The following is a 17,733-nucleotide window of genomic DNA, read 5'->3' as shown; positions in this document are numbered from 1 at the left end:
AACCCCCAGAATGAGCTGAGACTCAGCATCATGGGATTGAGAAAACCTCGACCAAAAGGGGGAAGAGTGAAATGAGACAAAATAAAGTGTCAATGGCTGAGAGATTCCAGAGTCAAAAGGTAATCCTGGAGGTTATTCTTATGCATTAAATAGTTATCACTTTGTTAGTCAAGGTATAATGGAGAGGCTGGAGGGAACTGCCTGAAAATGTAGAGCTGTGTTCCAGTAGCCATATTTCTTGAAGATGACTGTATAGTGATATAGCTTTCATAATGTGACTGTGTTGATTGTGAAAACCTTGTATCTGATGCTCCTTTTATCTACCTTATCAACAGACCAGTAAAACAAATGGAATAAATATGAATAATAGGGGGAACAAATGTTAAAATAAATTTAGGTTGAAATGCTGGTGATCAGTGAGGGAGAGGGGTGGGGTTATGGTATGTATGAATTTTTTTCTGTTTTCTTTTTAATTTCTTTTTCTGAATAGATGCAAATGTTCCAAGAAATGATCATGATGATAAATATGCAACTATGTGATGATACTGTGAATTACTGATTATATATGTAGAATGGAATGATCAAAAGTTACAAATGTTTACGTTTGTTTAGTGTTTTTTTGGTATTTAAAAAAAAATTTTTAATAAATAAAAAGGCGGCTTGGAATGAGAGGAGGATGAGGGGACAGCTTGGACCCTCAGCAGGGAAGCATGCCCCTCCTTTCCTGCAGTGGACGGTGCTCCAGGCCTGGCTCCCTACAGGGGAGAAGGCACTGGCCGGGGACACGAGCCCCAGAGCTCTGTCTGCTCAGGGCGAGAAGACAGGTGAAAGGCCACATGAAAAAACACTGCCCCAGTGGTTGGAACTGCACTGCCAAAGGTTCTGAGTGAGTGACTCAGAAAGTCATCCTGGTCCGACTCAACCAGGCTGGTGCCCTGGGGACAGTGCTGGGGTACATACTCTACCCGAACTGTCAGGAGGAAAACGCAAGCTGAAACAGTGAGAGGGCAAAGAGCAGAAGCATCAGCGACCCCAGGGCAACATGCTAGCCATCTTTTGGAGGCTGGGTCCTCTGCTGAAGCCACGTGGGTCCATCAAATTCCATCTCCTGCCCCCACCCCAACACGACCAAGGCCACCCTCACCTGCATCACAAGCCCCCTTTATATTTCCCTTTGTGTCGCGCCTCTTTCCTACACCTGGAACATCCCAGCCACCCTCCCCTCCATATCGTACTGCCCCATGCCAGGAGCTACCATGAACTGGTCTCCGAGGTACCCCTCGCCCCTGCGTGTACAAGTCTGCCTTCATCTGCTTTTCAGGACTGTTGTCTGGGTGGTGGTGACCTGCTCATGCCAAGCCACTCTGAGCTCCTGGTGCAAAGGTGCAGCACCTTCTGCTGATATACCCATGCTCTCCAGAGCTGCTCGGAAACACGCGCAAGGCTGGTCGGTCACCACCGGGTGCACAGGACTCTGCCTAGCGGAAGCAAGAGCAGTTTTGCTTTCCTCCACAGCCTCTGCAGCCCAGGCATAGGGAGGTGCGGTGAGGGTGGACCAGGCTGCATCCTCAAGAGAACTCCTTGGCGGAGGAGGGAGGCCTGCTTCCCTTAGGCCCTGCTAATACAGACAGCCAGCACAGGGTGCCAGAGGGATTTCCAGCACAGAATGCATTTGAAAAAACACAAACCAGAGCTCATCAAACACCACCAAGACTTAGAGCAGACAACCAAGAGTAACTGCTTTCCTGGAGTGGTCAGAGCAGCTGAAAAGCCTCCGCCCAAGGGCCCTCAGTTCGGTCTACCTTGCTTTCTTCGTTATCAGGCCTGCAGCTGGCCCTACTGCAGCTCGCCCAAAAGGATTCTGTAAAAGCAGCCATGTCCTTGGAACCTCATCCACTCTTTGAGACCAAAGGAAGAAAGGTTTATTTTGTCCAGAACCTAAATTTTCTTTAGCACATAATCTAACTCAACCTATCTGGATAGATCATTTAAACCCAGGGAGCCCAGAGTAAGAATGAGGGACTTTAATCCTGTACAGCTTAATGCAATGCCTGGACACATCCCAGAGTATACCAAGCAGATAATCAAAAAGTGTTGGCAAAGGTCCTTAAGAGACGGGAGAAAAAAAATTGAATTATTAAACTTTACCACCGGAGAAACCGTATCAAACCTTAGGGACACCCAAATCAATAGGTCAAGCCCTAGATCTTGAGGCTTGCTCTCGTGAAGCTTATGTAGGTAGCAGAGAAGCTTAGCCCACCTATAGGTGTGCCTAAGAGTTACTTCTGGAGGACCTCTTTTGTTGCTCAGATGTGGCCCTTCTCTCTCTAAGCCCAACTCTGCAAGTGAAACCACTGCCCTCCCCCGTACGTGGGACATGACATTCAAGGGTGAAAGACTTCCAGCCGGCATGGGAGATGACTCCCAGGGATGAGCCTGACCCTGGCACCATGGGATCAACAATTCTATCCTGACTAAAAGGGGGAAAAGAAGTGTAACAAATAAGGTTTCAGGGGCTGAAAGAGTTCAAATAGAGTCAAGAGGCTACACTGGAGAGCACTCTCATTATACCAGCTTCAGTTTGACATTGCTACCTATCATAACTTGCCAAATTCCAGCCAAAACAATTCTTGCCAATTCTAAAGAACACCTAGGGCATTATATAAAATTCTACAAAGGTTCCGTGCACTAGGGTAACTTTCCTGAAACCTACAACTTCCAGATGGGTCCCTGGACAAAATAAGTCCTAAAATACCGAGGGGCCAGCCTCTTTAGAACATCAGCTAGTTCCATCCCCCTACCCCATATTACCAACAGACCCTTCCAGTATGAATTAGAATGGGCATAGCCCAAATGCCCTTAAAGAGTGAAAGAAAGCTCAAAGGTGATGGTGGAGTTACATAGAGAAGATAGGATTTAACAAATGAGTATGACTCCCGAATCATTACATTGGTATTTCTTTTAGTCTGCAGTTTCTTAGAGCAGTCAGAAGGAAAAACCCAAAATTGTGGAACTGTAACCCATGCTCAACTCTGAAATCTGTTGTAAAACAAATTATTGTGGTGTGGTTTGAAATTTATTGCTTTTTTGTATGCTATTTTTCACAATTTAAAAAAAAGCTATTTTCAACTACTCTCTTTCTGGTAATAGCACTAAATTTTGAGCAAAATTAAATTAGGATCCAAAATGAAATTATTTAGCTTTGGAAAACAGAGACATTCAGTTAGGGAACAGAGTGTATAGTCCTAAAATTTACTCCAAGCTATAAAATTCTATTTTTCTGTGAAATAAAAGAACCGGAAAGAGTTAAAAAAAAAAAAAAAAAAAAGCACCCATGTCTACCGTGGGCAGAAACAACAGCACATGGAAAATTATTGAAAGCACGGTTATTAGACATACAAACTGAAGAGCAGAGGCCATGACTCACCTCCCTCTGCCCAAGCCTCTGGGAGCACGCCAAGACTGTGCTGACCCCACCAGAGACCAGCAGGAGAACACCCAGGAAGACCCTCCCCTGGGCCTGCGACCACTGTTCTGACTGCCCAGTGGAATGGGAGCTGGGTGGAAGATGGGGTACAGCCGTAAACACACTCGCTACATTTTCAGTGCCCGCTCAGCTGTGGGCAGGACGCATTTCCCAGTAATCACCAAGCCGATACAGTCAGGCGGCTCACCAACCACCAAGTCGGACATCCTCCCCAAGGACTCACGAGATCCCTCCACCGCCCCGTGGCCGGGCTTTCCCCACCCCTGTGGCCAGGCATGGAGCCCACGTGCGCCAGGGCCTCACACCCCTCAGAGAGAGGATCTGCCTACCAGCCCCTCGGTTTCCTCTGTCGTCCTCTGGAAATGTGCAGCCAGGGCCACGTGGTCCCGCATCTGCTTGTGACACTCCAGACACTTGATTCCATGCCGGATGAGCCTCACGGGGTCCGGGTAGAGTGGCAGAGCAGGAGGAGGACTGGTGCCGCCCGAATTGAGGCCATGTTTGGGAGAGGACGAGGGGGTTGGGGCTGCTGGTGGCACAGAGTTCACAGGTGCTGACACAAACATCTGGTCCGCAGAGATGGGCTTCACCAGCAGCTGAGAGCACTGCATGGTGAGCCCCTTGCTCTTGTGGTCGCGGGCGTGCCGCAGCAGGCTGCACTTGTTGAAGAAGAGCAGGGTCTTGGAGCACAGCGTGCACAGCACCTCGATGTGGACGCTGCGCCGGCCGTAGTGCTGACTCAGGCTCTTCTCTAAGGCAAACGCGTCTCCACACTCCAGGCAGCAGTACCCACTCGCCGGCACGTGGATCCTGCTGTCCACGGGGGGGCTGAGATTTGGTGCATAGAGGGGCACGGGATTGGCGCTGTGGAGGACCTTGCTGAAGACCTCCACAATCAAGGGGGCGGCTTTTTTCACCTGGTGGACCAGGGGCACTGACATTTGTGTGAGCTGTGCCTGGTTCCGCTTCTGTGCCGAGGACGTGGCAGCCACGGACGCAGCCACGCTGTGGGGGACCAGGTTCAGGTTGGCCAGGTGCACGGCTTTGGGCAGAAGGCTGGCGGGGGCTGGGGGGGAGCCTTGCAGTGCTGTGCTCGGCTGCTGCTTCCTGCCCACCTGGGAGCCCAAGGCAGCTCCCTTCTGGACCCGGGGCCCAGCACTACAGCTGGGAGACGAAGAGTCACTGGCTTTGGTCATGCTCTCCTCCCCTTTCTTATCACCACGGGGGCTCCCTGAACTTGTGCCCACCTCAGGAAAGTCCTCCACAGGCAGAGCAGTGACCTCGTCCCCTGGCAGCTCGCTCGGGGCCTCGGCCATGGCACTTCCCGTAGGTGACCCCAGAGTGGACTTACTTGGATCGTCGGGGTCTGGTAGGATCCTTGTGACAGTCCGTTTGATTTCCCCTGATGATGTTTTAATGGTTTTGATTCTGACTTTGGGAATTGCTGGTGGAGAGCTGGCAGCTACAGAAGGGGAGCCCTTGCCGCTGCTGTCACTGCAGATGCTCCGAGGGCTGTCGGGTGGCTTGATGCTTTTTCTAGTGGCCTCCAGAGGGCTCCGGGGACTCTTTGGTGACTTGGGCATTTTGGGGCTGCCTTTAGAACCCTCTTTAGTGGGTCCTGAAGGATCCTTTGTGTGACCAGTCTGATCATCCTTGGTGACACTGGCCACTCTTTTGGCCTGTAGGGCCACTAAGGCTGCCACACAAGAGGACAGCTTAGAATGCGCTGGTTTCAGACGCTGCCTAGGGGGGACAGACGAGCAGGGACTGAGATCTGGTGCAAGCCCCTTGGGCTCTCCAACACTATTGCTGGGGTGGCTGTTGAACTCTAGAGCTTCCCCAAAGAACGGGCTGGCGTCCAACTCCTTGTGAGGATCTACCACCTTCTGCCCGCTCCGCCCACATTCATGCTGGCTCCCCAAGGGCAGGGGCTCTGGCTTCGGTTCTTTCTTGCAAAAGTGATCAAACATATGCAGCTCTGGGACTGGAAACCTGCCCAGAGCCTCCAGGGCTGAGCTGCCCACAGGCCCACACCCAGGAGGGGGAGGGAAATAACTGTCAGAGTGCTTGGGCTTCATCCCAAACCCATTATCTTTGGCGGTATCTTCGGGTTCTGGGCTGGAGATTGGGCTGAACTGGTTAAAGGTTGGTAATGGCTCTGACTTGGGTGGCTCCAGCTTGCCAGGGAAACTCCTGGCACTGTCTCCATTCATGAAAGTGGAGTCAAACTTCCCACAGCTGTGTCCCATGCTGGGGGGCTCTGGAGGCAGGTCCGGACCCCGGAACCCATTGTGCAGAAGGCTGGGGGCAACGTGGTCTTTGTCTGCTTCAAATGACTCCTGCCGGCTGGTGTTCTTAACAATGACACTCACAGCTGGCACGTCTGGGGCAGATCCTGAGTGAGACAAGGACATGCTCTCATCCATACACATGGCTGCAGGCTTGAGGGGACTCTCGCTCTCCTCACTGGGGGTCTGGATGGTCTCCTTGGCATCAAGGCTGGTGGGGTCTGGGATGTCAAAGGCAGCCAGAAGGTCATCAAAATCTGGAGTTTTCATATCCCCCATGGCTGGACGATGGCGGGGGCTGTAACAGAAACACAGCAGGATCAGTGACCACCAGGTGCCACCAGACTCTGTGCAGCATTATTTTCATCGCACACCCATCACACTAGCGCACGACACACAGGCAGCGCACATGTGCAGAACCCTCATGGGCACACACACCTAATAAGTTTTACCCCAACAAGTTTCTCAAATTCCGGGGAGGTAGAGGGAAGAGGGAAGTTTCTATTTAGCTACAAACCGGCCTGGCAGGTCCTAACCCTCACTACTTGGAAATTCCTGGCTGGTTACACAGCTAGAAAGAAGGTACACATATGGCATACTCCCTCAAATCCTCAGGAAAAATCATCTTGTACACTAGCAAAAAGCCAATCACTTAGCCCTTAAAAAAAGGGGAAAAAAAAGCATGATTCAGCATGACCTTCCTTTAGAAAGCGTCTGATTCCTACCTGAGACTTAGCTATAACTTCCTTTGCTCATTTACTCTTGGTAATTAATCACTAACTTTGTACAACTTTGTAGTCTGCTGCATGAATTCAATCAAACCCCAAATGATTTGCTATTGCCAGGATCTGTGCTGAACTGTCTCATGAATAAATGTTAGGAGATTTATAGCATCCCCTAGGTTTATGGGTTTTGATTTGTTTGTTTATTTACTCCTCTATTCAGCAGATGCTCTTGATCCCTTGACTGTCACCCTGAGGTTGTTATCAGTGGGTGAATGGATGGTTAAATCTGAGGGCAAGATGACTCTCAAAACACCACATGGGTTATCAAATCGACCAAAGGAAGGTTTTAGGAAAGCCCTAAATTCTATTTTAATTTAATACACAGAGAAAAGAAAATGTACCTGTTTCCTTTGTGATTTGGGGAAGCAGAGATGGAGAACTATTATAACTGAGGAAACCCAAGACCCTAGAAAGAAGTCTTTCACTAGGAAATTATTATAACACTCATAGTTACATGAAACATGAAGCTGGCTGGCTCATGCCTCCTATAGGGAAGGGGGAAAATAAAACAACCCACTATCTCCCTTATTCAGTCCTTAAATCCTGCATTTGCTACAGCATCCCAGAGCCTTGCCAGATTGCATATTTCTCATATGCATATGTTTTTGCTGAAACTTTGGCACAACTTTCTTAGAAAGCAATATGGTAGCTGCACAGAACCCAACAAATGGATCGAGGAAACCGACTTCCAGAAATTTACTGTAAGGAAAATAATTCCCAAAATCTAACTGCAAAATCATATGGTGCAACATTATTAAAACAGCACAAAAGAGAGAGACATGTATATCAAAAGAATCCAAATGTCTAACAACAGGGAATGCTTAAAGAATTAATGGACTATTATGCAGTTATTTAAAAACCTAATTACAAAATTTACACAGCAACATGGAAAATTACTTACAGTGTTAAGTTAAAAAAATCTAATACTGAAATGTTGGCAGACTGATTATAATAATGTAGAATTAAATATTCACTTGAGCCAAGATTTTTTTAAATGAAAATTGTGCAGGGTGGGGGGCTTATTGGTGAGTTGTTTTATTTTGTTTCCAAATATTTTTTGTACTGATAGATTGTTTTTATAATTTAAAAAAGGGAAAATAAAGAAAGCCCCACTTACAAATATGAGGGGAACAGGGGGCATAGCAGAAATATATCTGTCACTGGCCCATGGGATCACTAGGTTTGCAAATTTGTTTTCTATCATCACCACCCCTCCAAAAATCACATCCTTTTGCTTAAGAATTCTCATAAAAGATGAAAAATACATACCTTTCCCCTCACCATTAGGAAATCGCCTAATTATGGTGGGTAATATTAAAGTGAAATACCAATTACCTAAGCACGGGTTGGCAGAATACTTTACTAGAATAACAAGTAAAATTTGGGGACAGAACAAATGATTGTCTCCTAGAATAGAAGGTTTTAGAATCCATAAGCAAGGGGAGCACACTGGCCATCACTGAAAGCACTGACCTTCCAATACCAAGTGGGCAAACTACACAAGGCAATTGATCATTGCTGTAAGGAAACACCTGTGCAATATTTGCTTTATAAACTTACTCCTGCTCTTTCTTTCCTCTCTTTCTCCTTTTTTCTCTTCCTCCCTTCCTTATTCCGAACAGTTCAGGGAAAGAAAACTGAGGGCGAAGGGCAGAATAGATTGGCCCTTTTGGGAGGCCAGGGAAAGCACGTGTGTGGGAGGGGCGGGAGCGGTGGTGTGTGCCAGCAGTAACTGGGAGCCTGCTACGGTCTAACATGAAGTCACAGGGACTTGGAGCAGAGATGTGACATCAGGAGAAAGTAATGTCCTCCACAAAGGGAAATCTCCAGGGCTGGCTGAGAATGAGGAGAAGTAAGGTCAGGTGTCTTTAGCCTGGAAACTCAGAGCTAGTAAGTGGTGTGACAGTTCAACATCAGCAGCAGCAAAAATCTTTGTAAGGATTTTAAATATCAAAGCTAAAGACTTTAAAAGCCAATGAGCTTTAAAAGCCAGCCGAGCTTTCAGTTAGAACTTGCTACCTATCATAATTTGCCAAACCCCAACCAAAACCATCTCAGCCAATCCTAAAGAACACCTAGGGCAATATAAGCATTCTGAAGGTAGTATACATGGATACAATCTATGTAAAGAGCAATTTAGTAATGCATACAAAAGGTCCAATAATTCTACTTTCAGACCCTAAGGAAATAGAGAGCCACATGAAAATTTCTGTGCAGATAATCATTATTTATAACAAAAAAAAATGAAATGAATAGGAATCAATTCAATAAATTATGGTACATCAACACAATTAAATACTAGGCATTATTTAAAGTTCATATGATAGATCAATATTTAAGCTTATGATAAAGTTCCTAATAGAAAGTGAGAAAAAAAGAATACTAAATGTATACACAGTACAATCTCTACTTAAAACAAAATTTAAATACATGTAGTACATACATATATATATATGAAAAAGGCTAAAATATTACAAAATTTAAAAGTATCTAAACAGATGAAATTTTCTTTTCTGATTATCTGTACCTTCAATTTATAAATCTGTATTGCTCGTATAATTGCATTAAATTATACATTTAAGCTTTTTTTCTCTTTTTGTTAAAAATAACATATATGTCTGTGATTGTGAAAACCTCGTGTCTGATGCTCCTTTTATCTACCATATCAACAGAAGAGTAGAACATAAGGAATAAAAATAAATAATAGGGGGAACAAATGTTAAAATAAATTTAGTTTGAAATGCTAGTGATAAATGAAAGCGAGGGGTAAAGGGTATGGTATGTATAATCTTTTTTTTCTGTTATCGTTTTATTTCTTTTTCTGCTGTCTTTTTATTTCTTTTTCTACATCAATGCAAATGTTCTAAGAAATGATGAATATGCAACTATGTGATGATATTAAGAATTACTGGTTATATATGTAGAATGGAATGATATCTTAATGTTTTGTTTGTTTGTTGTTAATTTTTTTAACCAATAAATAAAAATCCAATAAAAAAAAACTGTATATGCAAAAAAGCAATAAATTTCAAAGCTCATCACAATTAGCTGTAGAACAGTGTTCAGAGTTTGTTATGGGTTACAATTCCACAATTTTAGGTTTTTACCTCTAGCTGCTCTAAGATACTGGAGACTAAAAGAAATATCAATAAATGATTCAGCAATCATACTTGTTTATTAAACCTCCCTATCTTCTCTGTATAACTCCACCAGCACCTTTGATCTTTTTCCCACTCTTTAGGGGTATTTGGGCTATGTTCATTCTAACTTTTTCGTGTTGGAAGGGGCTATCATATGGGTTAGAGGGATGGAGTTTGTTGATGTTCTGGAGAGGCTGGGCCCTCTGGGTTTCAGGACTTATATGGTCCAGGGACCCATCTGGAGGTTGTAGATTTCTGGAAAGTTGCCTTAGTGCATGGAAACTTTGCTAAATCTTATATAATGCCCTAGGTATTCTTTAGGATTGGCAGGAATGGTTTTGGTTGGGGTTTGGCAAGTTATGGTAGGTAGCAATTTCTAACTGAAACTTGTTAAATTACATTTTAATATATAAGAAAGAAGTTTAAATTAGGCAGACCAGAAAAATTTGAGGAGCCTCTTACCCAGAACTCTAAAAATCACTAATATAAGGATTCTTAAAACAGATGGCATGACTCAGCAGGGGAATGTCAGCTACAAAATCCAGGGGGTCATTTACTTAAAATAAATGTTATAATGAAAATAAAAAGCCTCAGCCATAGCGGTGTCTGTAACCTGTTGAAAGCAGCATGCAAAAGAGGTTTGGAAGAGCAAACCACAGGCAGCTGCCCTCCTTGTCCAGGGCAGCGACACGTGGCCCTGCCCACACCCATGGCACACTGTGGGGCCCTCAGCAGTGGCCAGCCTGATGCAGGCAAGGGGGGCTCAGACGTGTGGAGATCAGCCCAGTGACCAGGCATGGCAGGGTCGCAGAGTGGAGACCCGGGAATTGCACAACATCAGGTACCAGGCCTTATGCCTGAAGACAACTCCACAACTGACATACTGAAGTCATAACCTCTCTCAGGATAAGTTTCTATTCAAGGGAAATTCTGGGAATGAAAAAGAAAAAAAAAGTCATGTATATATTCCCATCATTTATTCCAGGGTCTACTAGTTCACTCAGGAAATTTCACCAAACATTTAAGCAAATACAATCAGCTGGGAAGAGAGGGAAGGAGAGAGGGCATCTTCACTCTGAAATGGAAAACTGCCTGATGAGACTGTTAGCATTCTTTGAGGGGATAAAAACAACGTGATTACGGTAGAACTGGTAGACAGAATTTCTTCAGTGTTTAAATGACAAGATTTCAACCACAACGATGGAAAAACCTGAATCCCATAGAACTCAGAATGCATATTGTGAGTGTGTGTGTTTTCATGTCATTTTTTGCCACTGATGGGGAATCATGAAAATGGAATGTGGACTGGAACTTGATGCTTTCACAAATTACCTAGAACGATGGTTCCTAACTCATTCAGGGACTCAACTTCACAGACACATAGATATATTATCAATTACCAGCCATTTAAAACACTACTACTGAATAAGGACCCAGGAAAAAGTTATGCTATGAAGGATGTCTCACATCCAAAATGCTTTGGGCTCAGTGATCTAGCAGAAGAACTTTAGGCACTAAGGTTCTTCATTCATCAGTGCATTTCTTATTGGGCTCTCAATAAATATTTGTTGAAACAACAGAGTGAAACCTCCAACTCTGCCTTAAAGCTGTTCCAGAAATCAAAATGTGAAATTAAAAGACAGCAAGTTCTCATGAGGCTGTATAAATAGGCAAAATTACGGCAAATGAGCATCAGTGAAGACAAACATAAAGGAACATTTAAGGAAAAGCAACTCTAAGTATAACTGTAGAATAATGGAATCCAAGTTAAACTCTTCAAGAGGCATGGGCATTCGCTTAGACTGCTCTCCTGAGACACGACACTGCACATTTCATCACAAAAGGCACAGAAAGTGTTGGGCTTTATCTGAAAGGACATCAGTAGCAAAATAAAACTTGTGATCTTACCCTTATTCAAAGTCACCATGTCCACAGCTACAAAGGCTGTGCAGTTCTGGTTGCCCACACCTTAAGAAAGACATACACGACCTGAGCGAGGTCCCAAGAAATTAGATTAAAGTTATACAGTGGGTAGAGGGGCTTCCCAATGAGAGCCTAAAAATTTAGAACTCTATTCTAACCTGGAGAGATAAAGATTTAGGGGGAAAGGGAAAGCATAACTGAAGTATAGTTTTATTCACCAAATCTCAAAATACTAAAAAGGGGAGGGCAGCATTTTGAGGTTTGAAATAAAAGGTACAGCCAAATGCAAGATTATTTTAGTCATTAGTCAAAATGTACTGAAGTTGTTATAAGTTAAACACACACACACACATAGGAATCTACTAGTACTGTCCACACTTATTCATATCTAGAAGTGAAAAAAGGCTCTGAGGAAGTAAGAGCAAGGGATTGTCACTTAACCCATGAGTTTTATTTTCCTCAGCACCAAAGCCTTCAAATTTCAAACAACTAAATGTGGTCATCCATTTTTCTTGCCAACATGAAGCTCAGTAATAGTAGATGAATATTAGCTTGGTAACAGGACATCAAAGGGTAGAGGCATTCCAGAAGCATCAAGAAAAATCTGACCTCTATTTAGGATAGTTAATAAGACAAGGAGGCAATTAGCATATTACAGATTTATAAAATGAAAGTGAAAGGCAGCATGATGTAAGGAATAGTGGACAGTGAGATGACAAGACTGAGTTTTCTTGAATCCATTATTTGTTGGATGAAGGCTACGAGGATGGATCGATGGATTGATGAATGCTGTAAAACAACCTTGTGGGTGAACTCTTTACCCTGCTCCCCAAATGATTCACATGACTTATCTACTGAAATAATATGCATTTGATTATGATCTATAATGGTTAAGAGTTTAAAAATGGGTAAATCAGAGTTACCCTCAGCTGCCTATTTTAGAAGGAGCCTCCCAGGTGACAACAGAGCAAAGAAAAACTCAAGCTGTGTGACATTAAAGAGGGAGAAGCAGAAAGAAAACTTACTCAGCGGAACCTGAGACCAGAAGAAAATACTGTCTGAGTTGTCAGGTAGGAAAAATGTTTGGTATCAGGAATGGAAGCTAGGCAAGAGGAGAGAGTGAGGAAGAAGTAAGCAAGTTTGGGGTCCTGCAGAAGCTTCAGCCCAGACTTCAGCAGGAACGATGCTGGGAGAAGGACCTTGCTTTCACAGGCAGCAGTCTGCCCACGAAAGGGAGCTCAGCCCAGACCTCAGCAGGAACGACGCTCAGAGAAGGACCTTGCTTTCACGGGCAGCAGTCTGCCCACGAAAGGGAGCTCAGCAAAACACTGGCCGGATCGAAGGAAACTGAAAATGAACTCCACATTTCCAGACTCAGAACGAAGCCCTATACTGGGGCATCACAAAGAACTGAGCGCATGACAACTGGTTTACAACCCCTATACTGTCACTAGTCTCCTGTATGAAGACCTCACACAGACCTGGTTTAATACGTAAAACTGAACTAAGTCTAAGCATCTATGAGTCCCTGAACAGGCTAGATTAGGACGGTCAGGCAAATTAATCCAAAACTAATGAATTTCTGCATAAAACTTCATTCCTGAGGTGGACAAACAGACTCTCCACCATATACAAATCCCTGCCTGCCTGAACACAATACACAGAAGCTGCTCATAGGTTTAGGTCACCCCAAATCACAGCTGTCCAGAACGGGCCAGCGGTTCTTTCATTTCATGAGACACCTGGTATTCTAATCATCAGCTAAGAGCTGCCCAAAGAGACTTTCATCAGCATACAAGAAAACAGCTGCCCTAAAGAAGCCAGGTTAAGCAACGTTTTCACCTGTCCTCTCCTTGGCGTGGTCGCAGCCCTTCTGCCAGAACAGCTGCTGCAGAGCACGCGCTTGCTCCCAGAGACTCTCCTGTGCAAACCTTCAGGACAGAGTACAACCTCCTGAGCCTGGTCTCACCAGCCACCCCCACAGGGCACCTTCCTCCTAACCACACTAGGGTTCTGAGATTTCCTCACATTCAGGGACTTGAGCTCTTCCGAACGAGGAAAGAATACCTGACATCCCAACGCCATCGGGGCCCCAAACAGGAATCTGCCTAAGAACTTCCCCTCACCCCCGAAACCTGAACTCCAGGGTCCCCTCCTTCTGGCATCGTCTGAACACTGCAGCACCACCCAACCCCTCCTCCGTGCTTTTCCTCTTCTGATACCTGGGCCCCTCCTCTATGGCAGCACATCCCACAGTAATCTGGATCATGAGCTTTCTCATCAGTTTCCCCAATCAGAAAAGGAGCTACTCCGAAGCTAAGCTCATGTCTTCCACCTCTATTTTGAGGACCTGACCTGCCTGACCCCCCCGGCAAGTGAGCTGTCATTGCTCCCACCCCTCTCAGAGCCATTCTCCCACCTTCTCCAAATCTGCCTGGTTTGGATCCAGCTGATGCACCAACCTTGCCTGGCCTGCCCAAGATATTTCTCATCCATAGGGAAGCTTCTCAACCAAAACTCCCATTTCCCAAGGATAGAATTATACTGCAAGCATTCCAGGACTCACAGAGGGTTAGAGCTGAAGGGGATCTCAGAAATTCTCTGGTCCAGTGGCTTCCAAAGGCCCGTCTGCAGACTGCTGCTGAGCTGACTACAAAAGAAAAACGTGGGGAATGACTTTAGAACACAGATTCCCAGGCCCCACCCATGGAAATTCCGACTCAGTCTGGAATGGACCCCTGGCCTCTGCATTTCCTAAAAGCTTCTCAGTTGATCCCAGTGCACTAATCTAACCCAGTCCTTTCATTTTATACAGGGAGAGCTCAGACTTAGAAAGGGGAAGTTCATCCTTCAAACATTTACTAAATGCCAAGAATTATGCCTGGTAGTGAAGACACAAAGTTTCAAGGCGCAGACCCTACTCTTAAAATTCCCACAGCCCCAGTTCCATGGGTGCCACTGAAGGCTCAGCAAGGCCATGGACCCCCCACAGGCAATAACACGAAAGGGCTCGCTCTGCCTGTCCTTGTCAAACGTTCCTTCATCTCCCTTTGGTGCTTCCTTTCACTTTATTTGTTTCTCCTCAAGGCACAATTTTCCACCTTTACTATATTTATTTCTTCGTCAGCATTCCCTCTCCTACTATTTTAATTTTTTTTTGCATGGGCAGGCACTGGGAACCAAACCCGGGTCTCCAGTATGGCAGGCGAGAACTCTGCCACTATGCCACCACTGCCTGCCCTCCTACTATTTTATAATCGTCAAAAGACATTCACTAAATTATTAATTCTAGACTTATATCTCCACTTAGAAGTCGAACAGGGCATCTCAAACCTGGTAGATTAAAATCTAATTCTCACAAATATAAGGATCACTGGTGTCCCAGAAGGAGAAGAGAAGAGTAAAGGACTAGGGAAAGAGTAGTTGAGGATATAATGGGGAAAACTTCCCAATCCTACTAAAGGACATATATATACAAATCAAAGAAGCCCCACAAACTCCAAATAGAATAAATCCAAATAGGCCTTTCCCAAGACACATATTAATCAGTCTGTCAAATGTTGAAGAGAAGCAGAAAATCCTGGAAACAGCAAGAGAAAACAATCCACCACATACAAGGGAAACCACATAAGACTGAGTTCAGACTACTCAACTGGTACCATGGAGGCGAGAAGGCAGTGGTATGATATATTTAAGATTCTGAAAGAGAAAGACTTCCAGCCAAGAATTCTATACCCAGCCAAATTATCCTTCAAAACTGAGGAAGAGATTAAAATTTTCAGACAAACAAATCTTGAAAGAATTTGTCAACAAGAGACCAGCCCTACAAGAAATACTAAAGGGAATTCTGCCAGTTGAAAAAACAAAACAAAAACAAAAACAAAAAAACTGGAGATGGAGGTCTGTAGGAGGGCTCAGAATTGAAAAGTACCAGTAAAGGTAACTTAAAGGATAAAAAGAGATAGAGGGAAAAGGAGGCACAGATTTGACAAATAAAATCCAAAAGATAAGATACGGGATTCAAGAAACACCTTTGCAGTAATAACTCTAAATGTTAATAGACTAAACTTACCAATTAATAGATACAAATTGGCAGACTGGATTAAGAAATATAATCTAGCTATACGGCTCTTATAAGAGATTCATTTTAGACACAAGGATACAAATAGATTAAAAGTGAAAGTATGGAAAAAGATGTTCCACACAAGTTGTAATCAAAAGAAAACAGGACTAGCTATACTAATATCGGACAACATAAGTTTAGGATATAGAGAGAAAACGGCTATTGCATGCTAAGGGATGTGTTGAACAGGAAAGCATCAGCACTACCACAGCAACACCAGGGGTAAATAATGGGGGGAGGGACAAGAGTTAAGGGGAGGTTTAGATTTCCAATTTGGTGAAGGTGTGTTGATTGGTTATCTTTCTCTTGGGAACAATAAAATCATCTAAAATTGAGAGTGTTGATGGACTGAGGACTTTGGACGTTATACCTGATGCCGAATGAATGTAGGTGGCTGAAGGATGCACTGACTGAGAAGTAGATTGGTGAACAATGGTGTATACATATGATCGAATATTGTGCTGCTACAAAAAGGAACGAACTCATGAGACATGCAACATTGTGAATGAGCCTGTGGAACATTTGGTGAAGGAAAATAAGCCAGAAACGCCAGAACAACTACTAAATAACCAGAAACAGTACAGAACAGCTCCTGGGGCCACGTCAGTGACCAGACACACAGTGTACCCCAGTCTGGACCAGCTGGACCGGCTGCAAGCACCGCCCCGAACTGTGAGTTCCCAAAACTGCGGCAGCCAGCGCCCCTCCCCCACAGGCCGCTTCCCAGAGGGGAAAGGAAAGGATTTTACCAGCAGCAGGGACTGGGCACAATCAAACGCCAATTGTGGAACTAATTAACAAATTCTGACTACTAAAAATAGGCCCCCAGCTTAGGTGAACCTGATCAAAGCAGAGGTTGCTCATTTTTGCCCTGGCACCAAGGGGACAGGACTGACAGAAAAAGGGGGGAAAAAAGAAGGAAACAGGGGTTTTTGTGGCTGTGTATCTACAAAGGCTTGACCGCCTCTGGATACAGCAGCAGGACTTTTCAGGCTGCAACTGCCCCAGGATTAGGCAGAAGTGAGCTCTTTTGGGGGCTTGTCTGGAGCCTGTGCCTTCCCCAGGGGAGAGGTGAAGCCCAACTCAGATGGAATCCCTCCATCAAGGAATTCAGACCCCAGGGCTTGGTAATTTGAAGCCATTAAAACCAGCCTACAACCTCTCCTCTCTCCTCTGTCTCCACCAAGCCCCCAGCAGGGAGAGTCTGCCAAAGTTAAAGGTACCGCATCATCTTATGCTGGTGGGACCTGCAGTCAGACAAGTGCCACACACAGGGCAGGATAAGAAAAACAGAGTCCAGAGACTTCACAGGAAAGTCTTTCAACCTGCTGGGTCTCACCCTCAGGGAAAACTGACGCAGGTGACTCTTTCCTCCTGATAGGAGGCCAGTTTGGTCTGGGAAAATCTGGCTGGGGTCTATAATATCTAAGTAGACCCTCCTAAGTGTATGTGGGGGAAAGGCACCACACAAGCAGGGCAAGAAACAAGAAAACAAGAACTGAAAAATTCTCTTCTAGTAAACAAAACTTAAGCTAAAGGTCCAGATAAAGCTTAACGGAATGTCAAAGAACAGATAAACAACAAATTCATCCAGCAAGAAAACCCTAGATAAAAGAAGTGAAAGCAATCTCCAGAATAAACTATTTAAGGTAATTAAATGCCTAGAGGCCAGCAAAAAATAACAAATCACACTAGGAAAACTGAAGATATGGCCCAAAGGAACAAACCAACAATTCAAATGACATACAGGAGCTGAAACAACTAATTCAGAATGTACGAACAGACATGGAAAACGTCATCAAAAACCAAATCAATGAATTGAGGGAGGATATAAAGAAGGCAAGGAAAGAACAAAAAAGAAGAAACTGAAAGTCTGAAAAAACAAATCACAGAACTTATGGGAATGAAAGACACAGCAGAAGAGATGAAAAAAACAATGGAAACCTACAATGGTAGATTTCGAGAGACAGAACATAGGATTTCTAAA

At 44.5% G+C, this 17,733-nt stretch overlaps 1 protein-coding gene across 4 annotated transcripts in view; it reads right to left on the bottom strand.

Annotated features, from left to right (window-relative positions):
• ZNF592 (zinc finger protein 592) overlaps positions 1-17,733 on the bottom strand; it is a 56,193-nt gene that overhangs the window by 18,492 nt on the left and 19,968 nt on the right. For 3 of the 4 annotated variants that reach the window (XM_077124298.1, XM_077124299.1, XM_077124297.1), the window contains 2 exons: positions 14,190-14,273; positions 3,817-6,073 (listed from right to left, as the gene is read on the bottom strand). In XM_077124298.1, the coding sequence (XP_076980413.1) occupies positions 3,817-6,054 (2,238 nt within the window). In that variant the 5' untranslated portion in view covers positions 6,055-6,073; positions 14,190-14,273. The remainder of the gene's footprint in view (positions 1-3,816; positions 6,074-14,189; positions 14,274-17,733) is intronic. The other variant, XM_077124300.1, reaches the window with a different exon arrangement.

The sequence above is a fragment of the Tamandua tetradactyla genome, chromosome 12 (assembly GCF_023851605.1).
Source record: "Tamandua tetradactyla isolate mTamTet1 chromosome 12, mTamTet1.pri, whole genome shotgun sequence".
NCBI lineage: Eukaryota > Metazoa > Chordata > Mammalia > Pilosa > Myrmecophagidae > Tamandua > Tamandua tetradactyla.
This window is presented reverse-complemented; position numbering and strand designations above follow the sequence as displayed.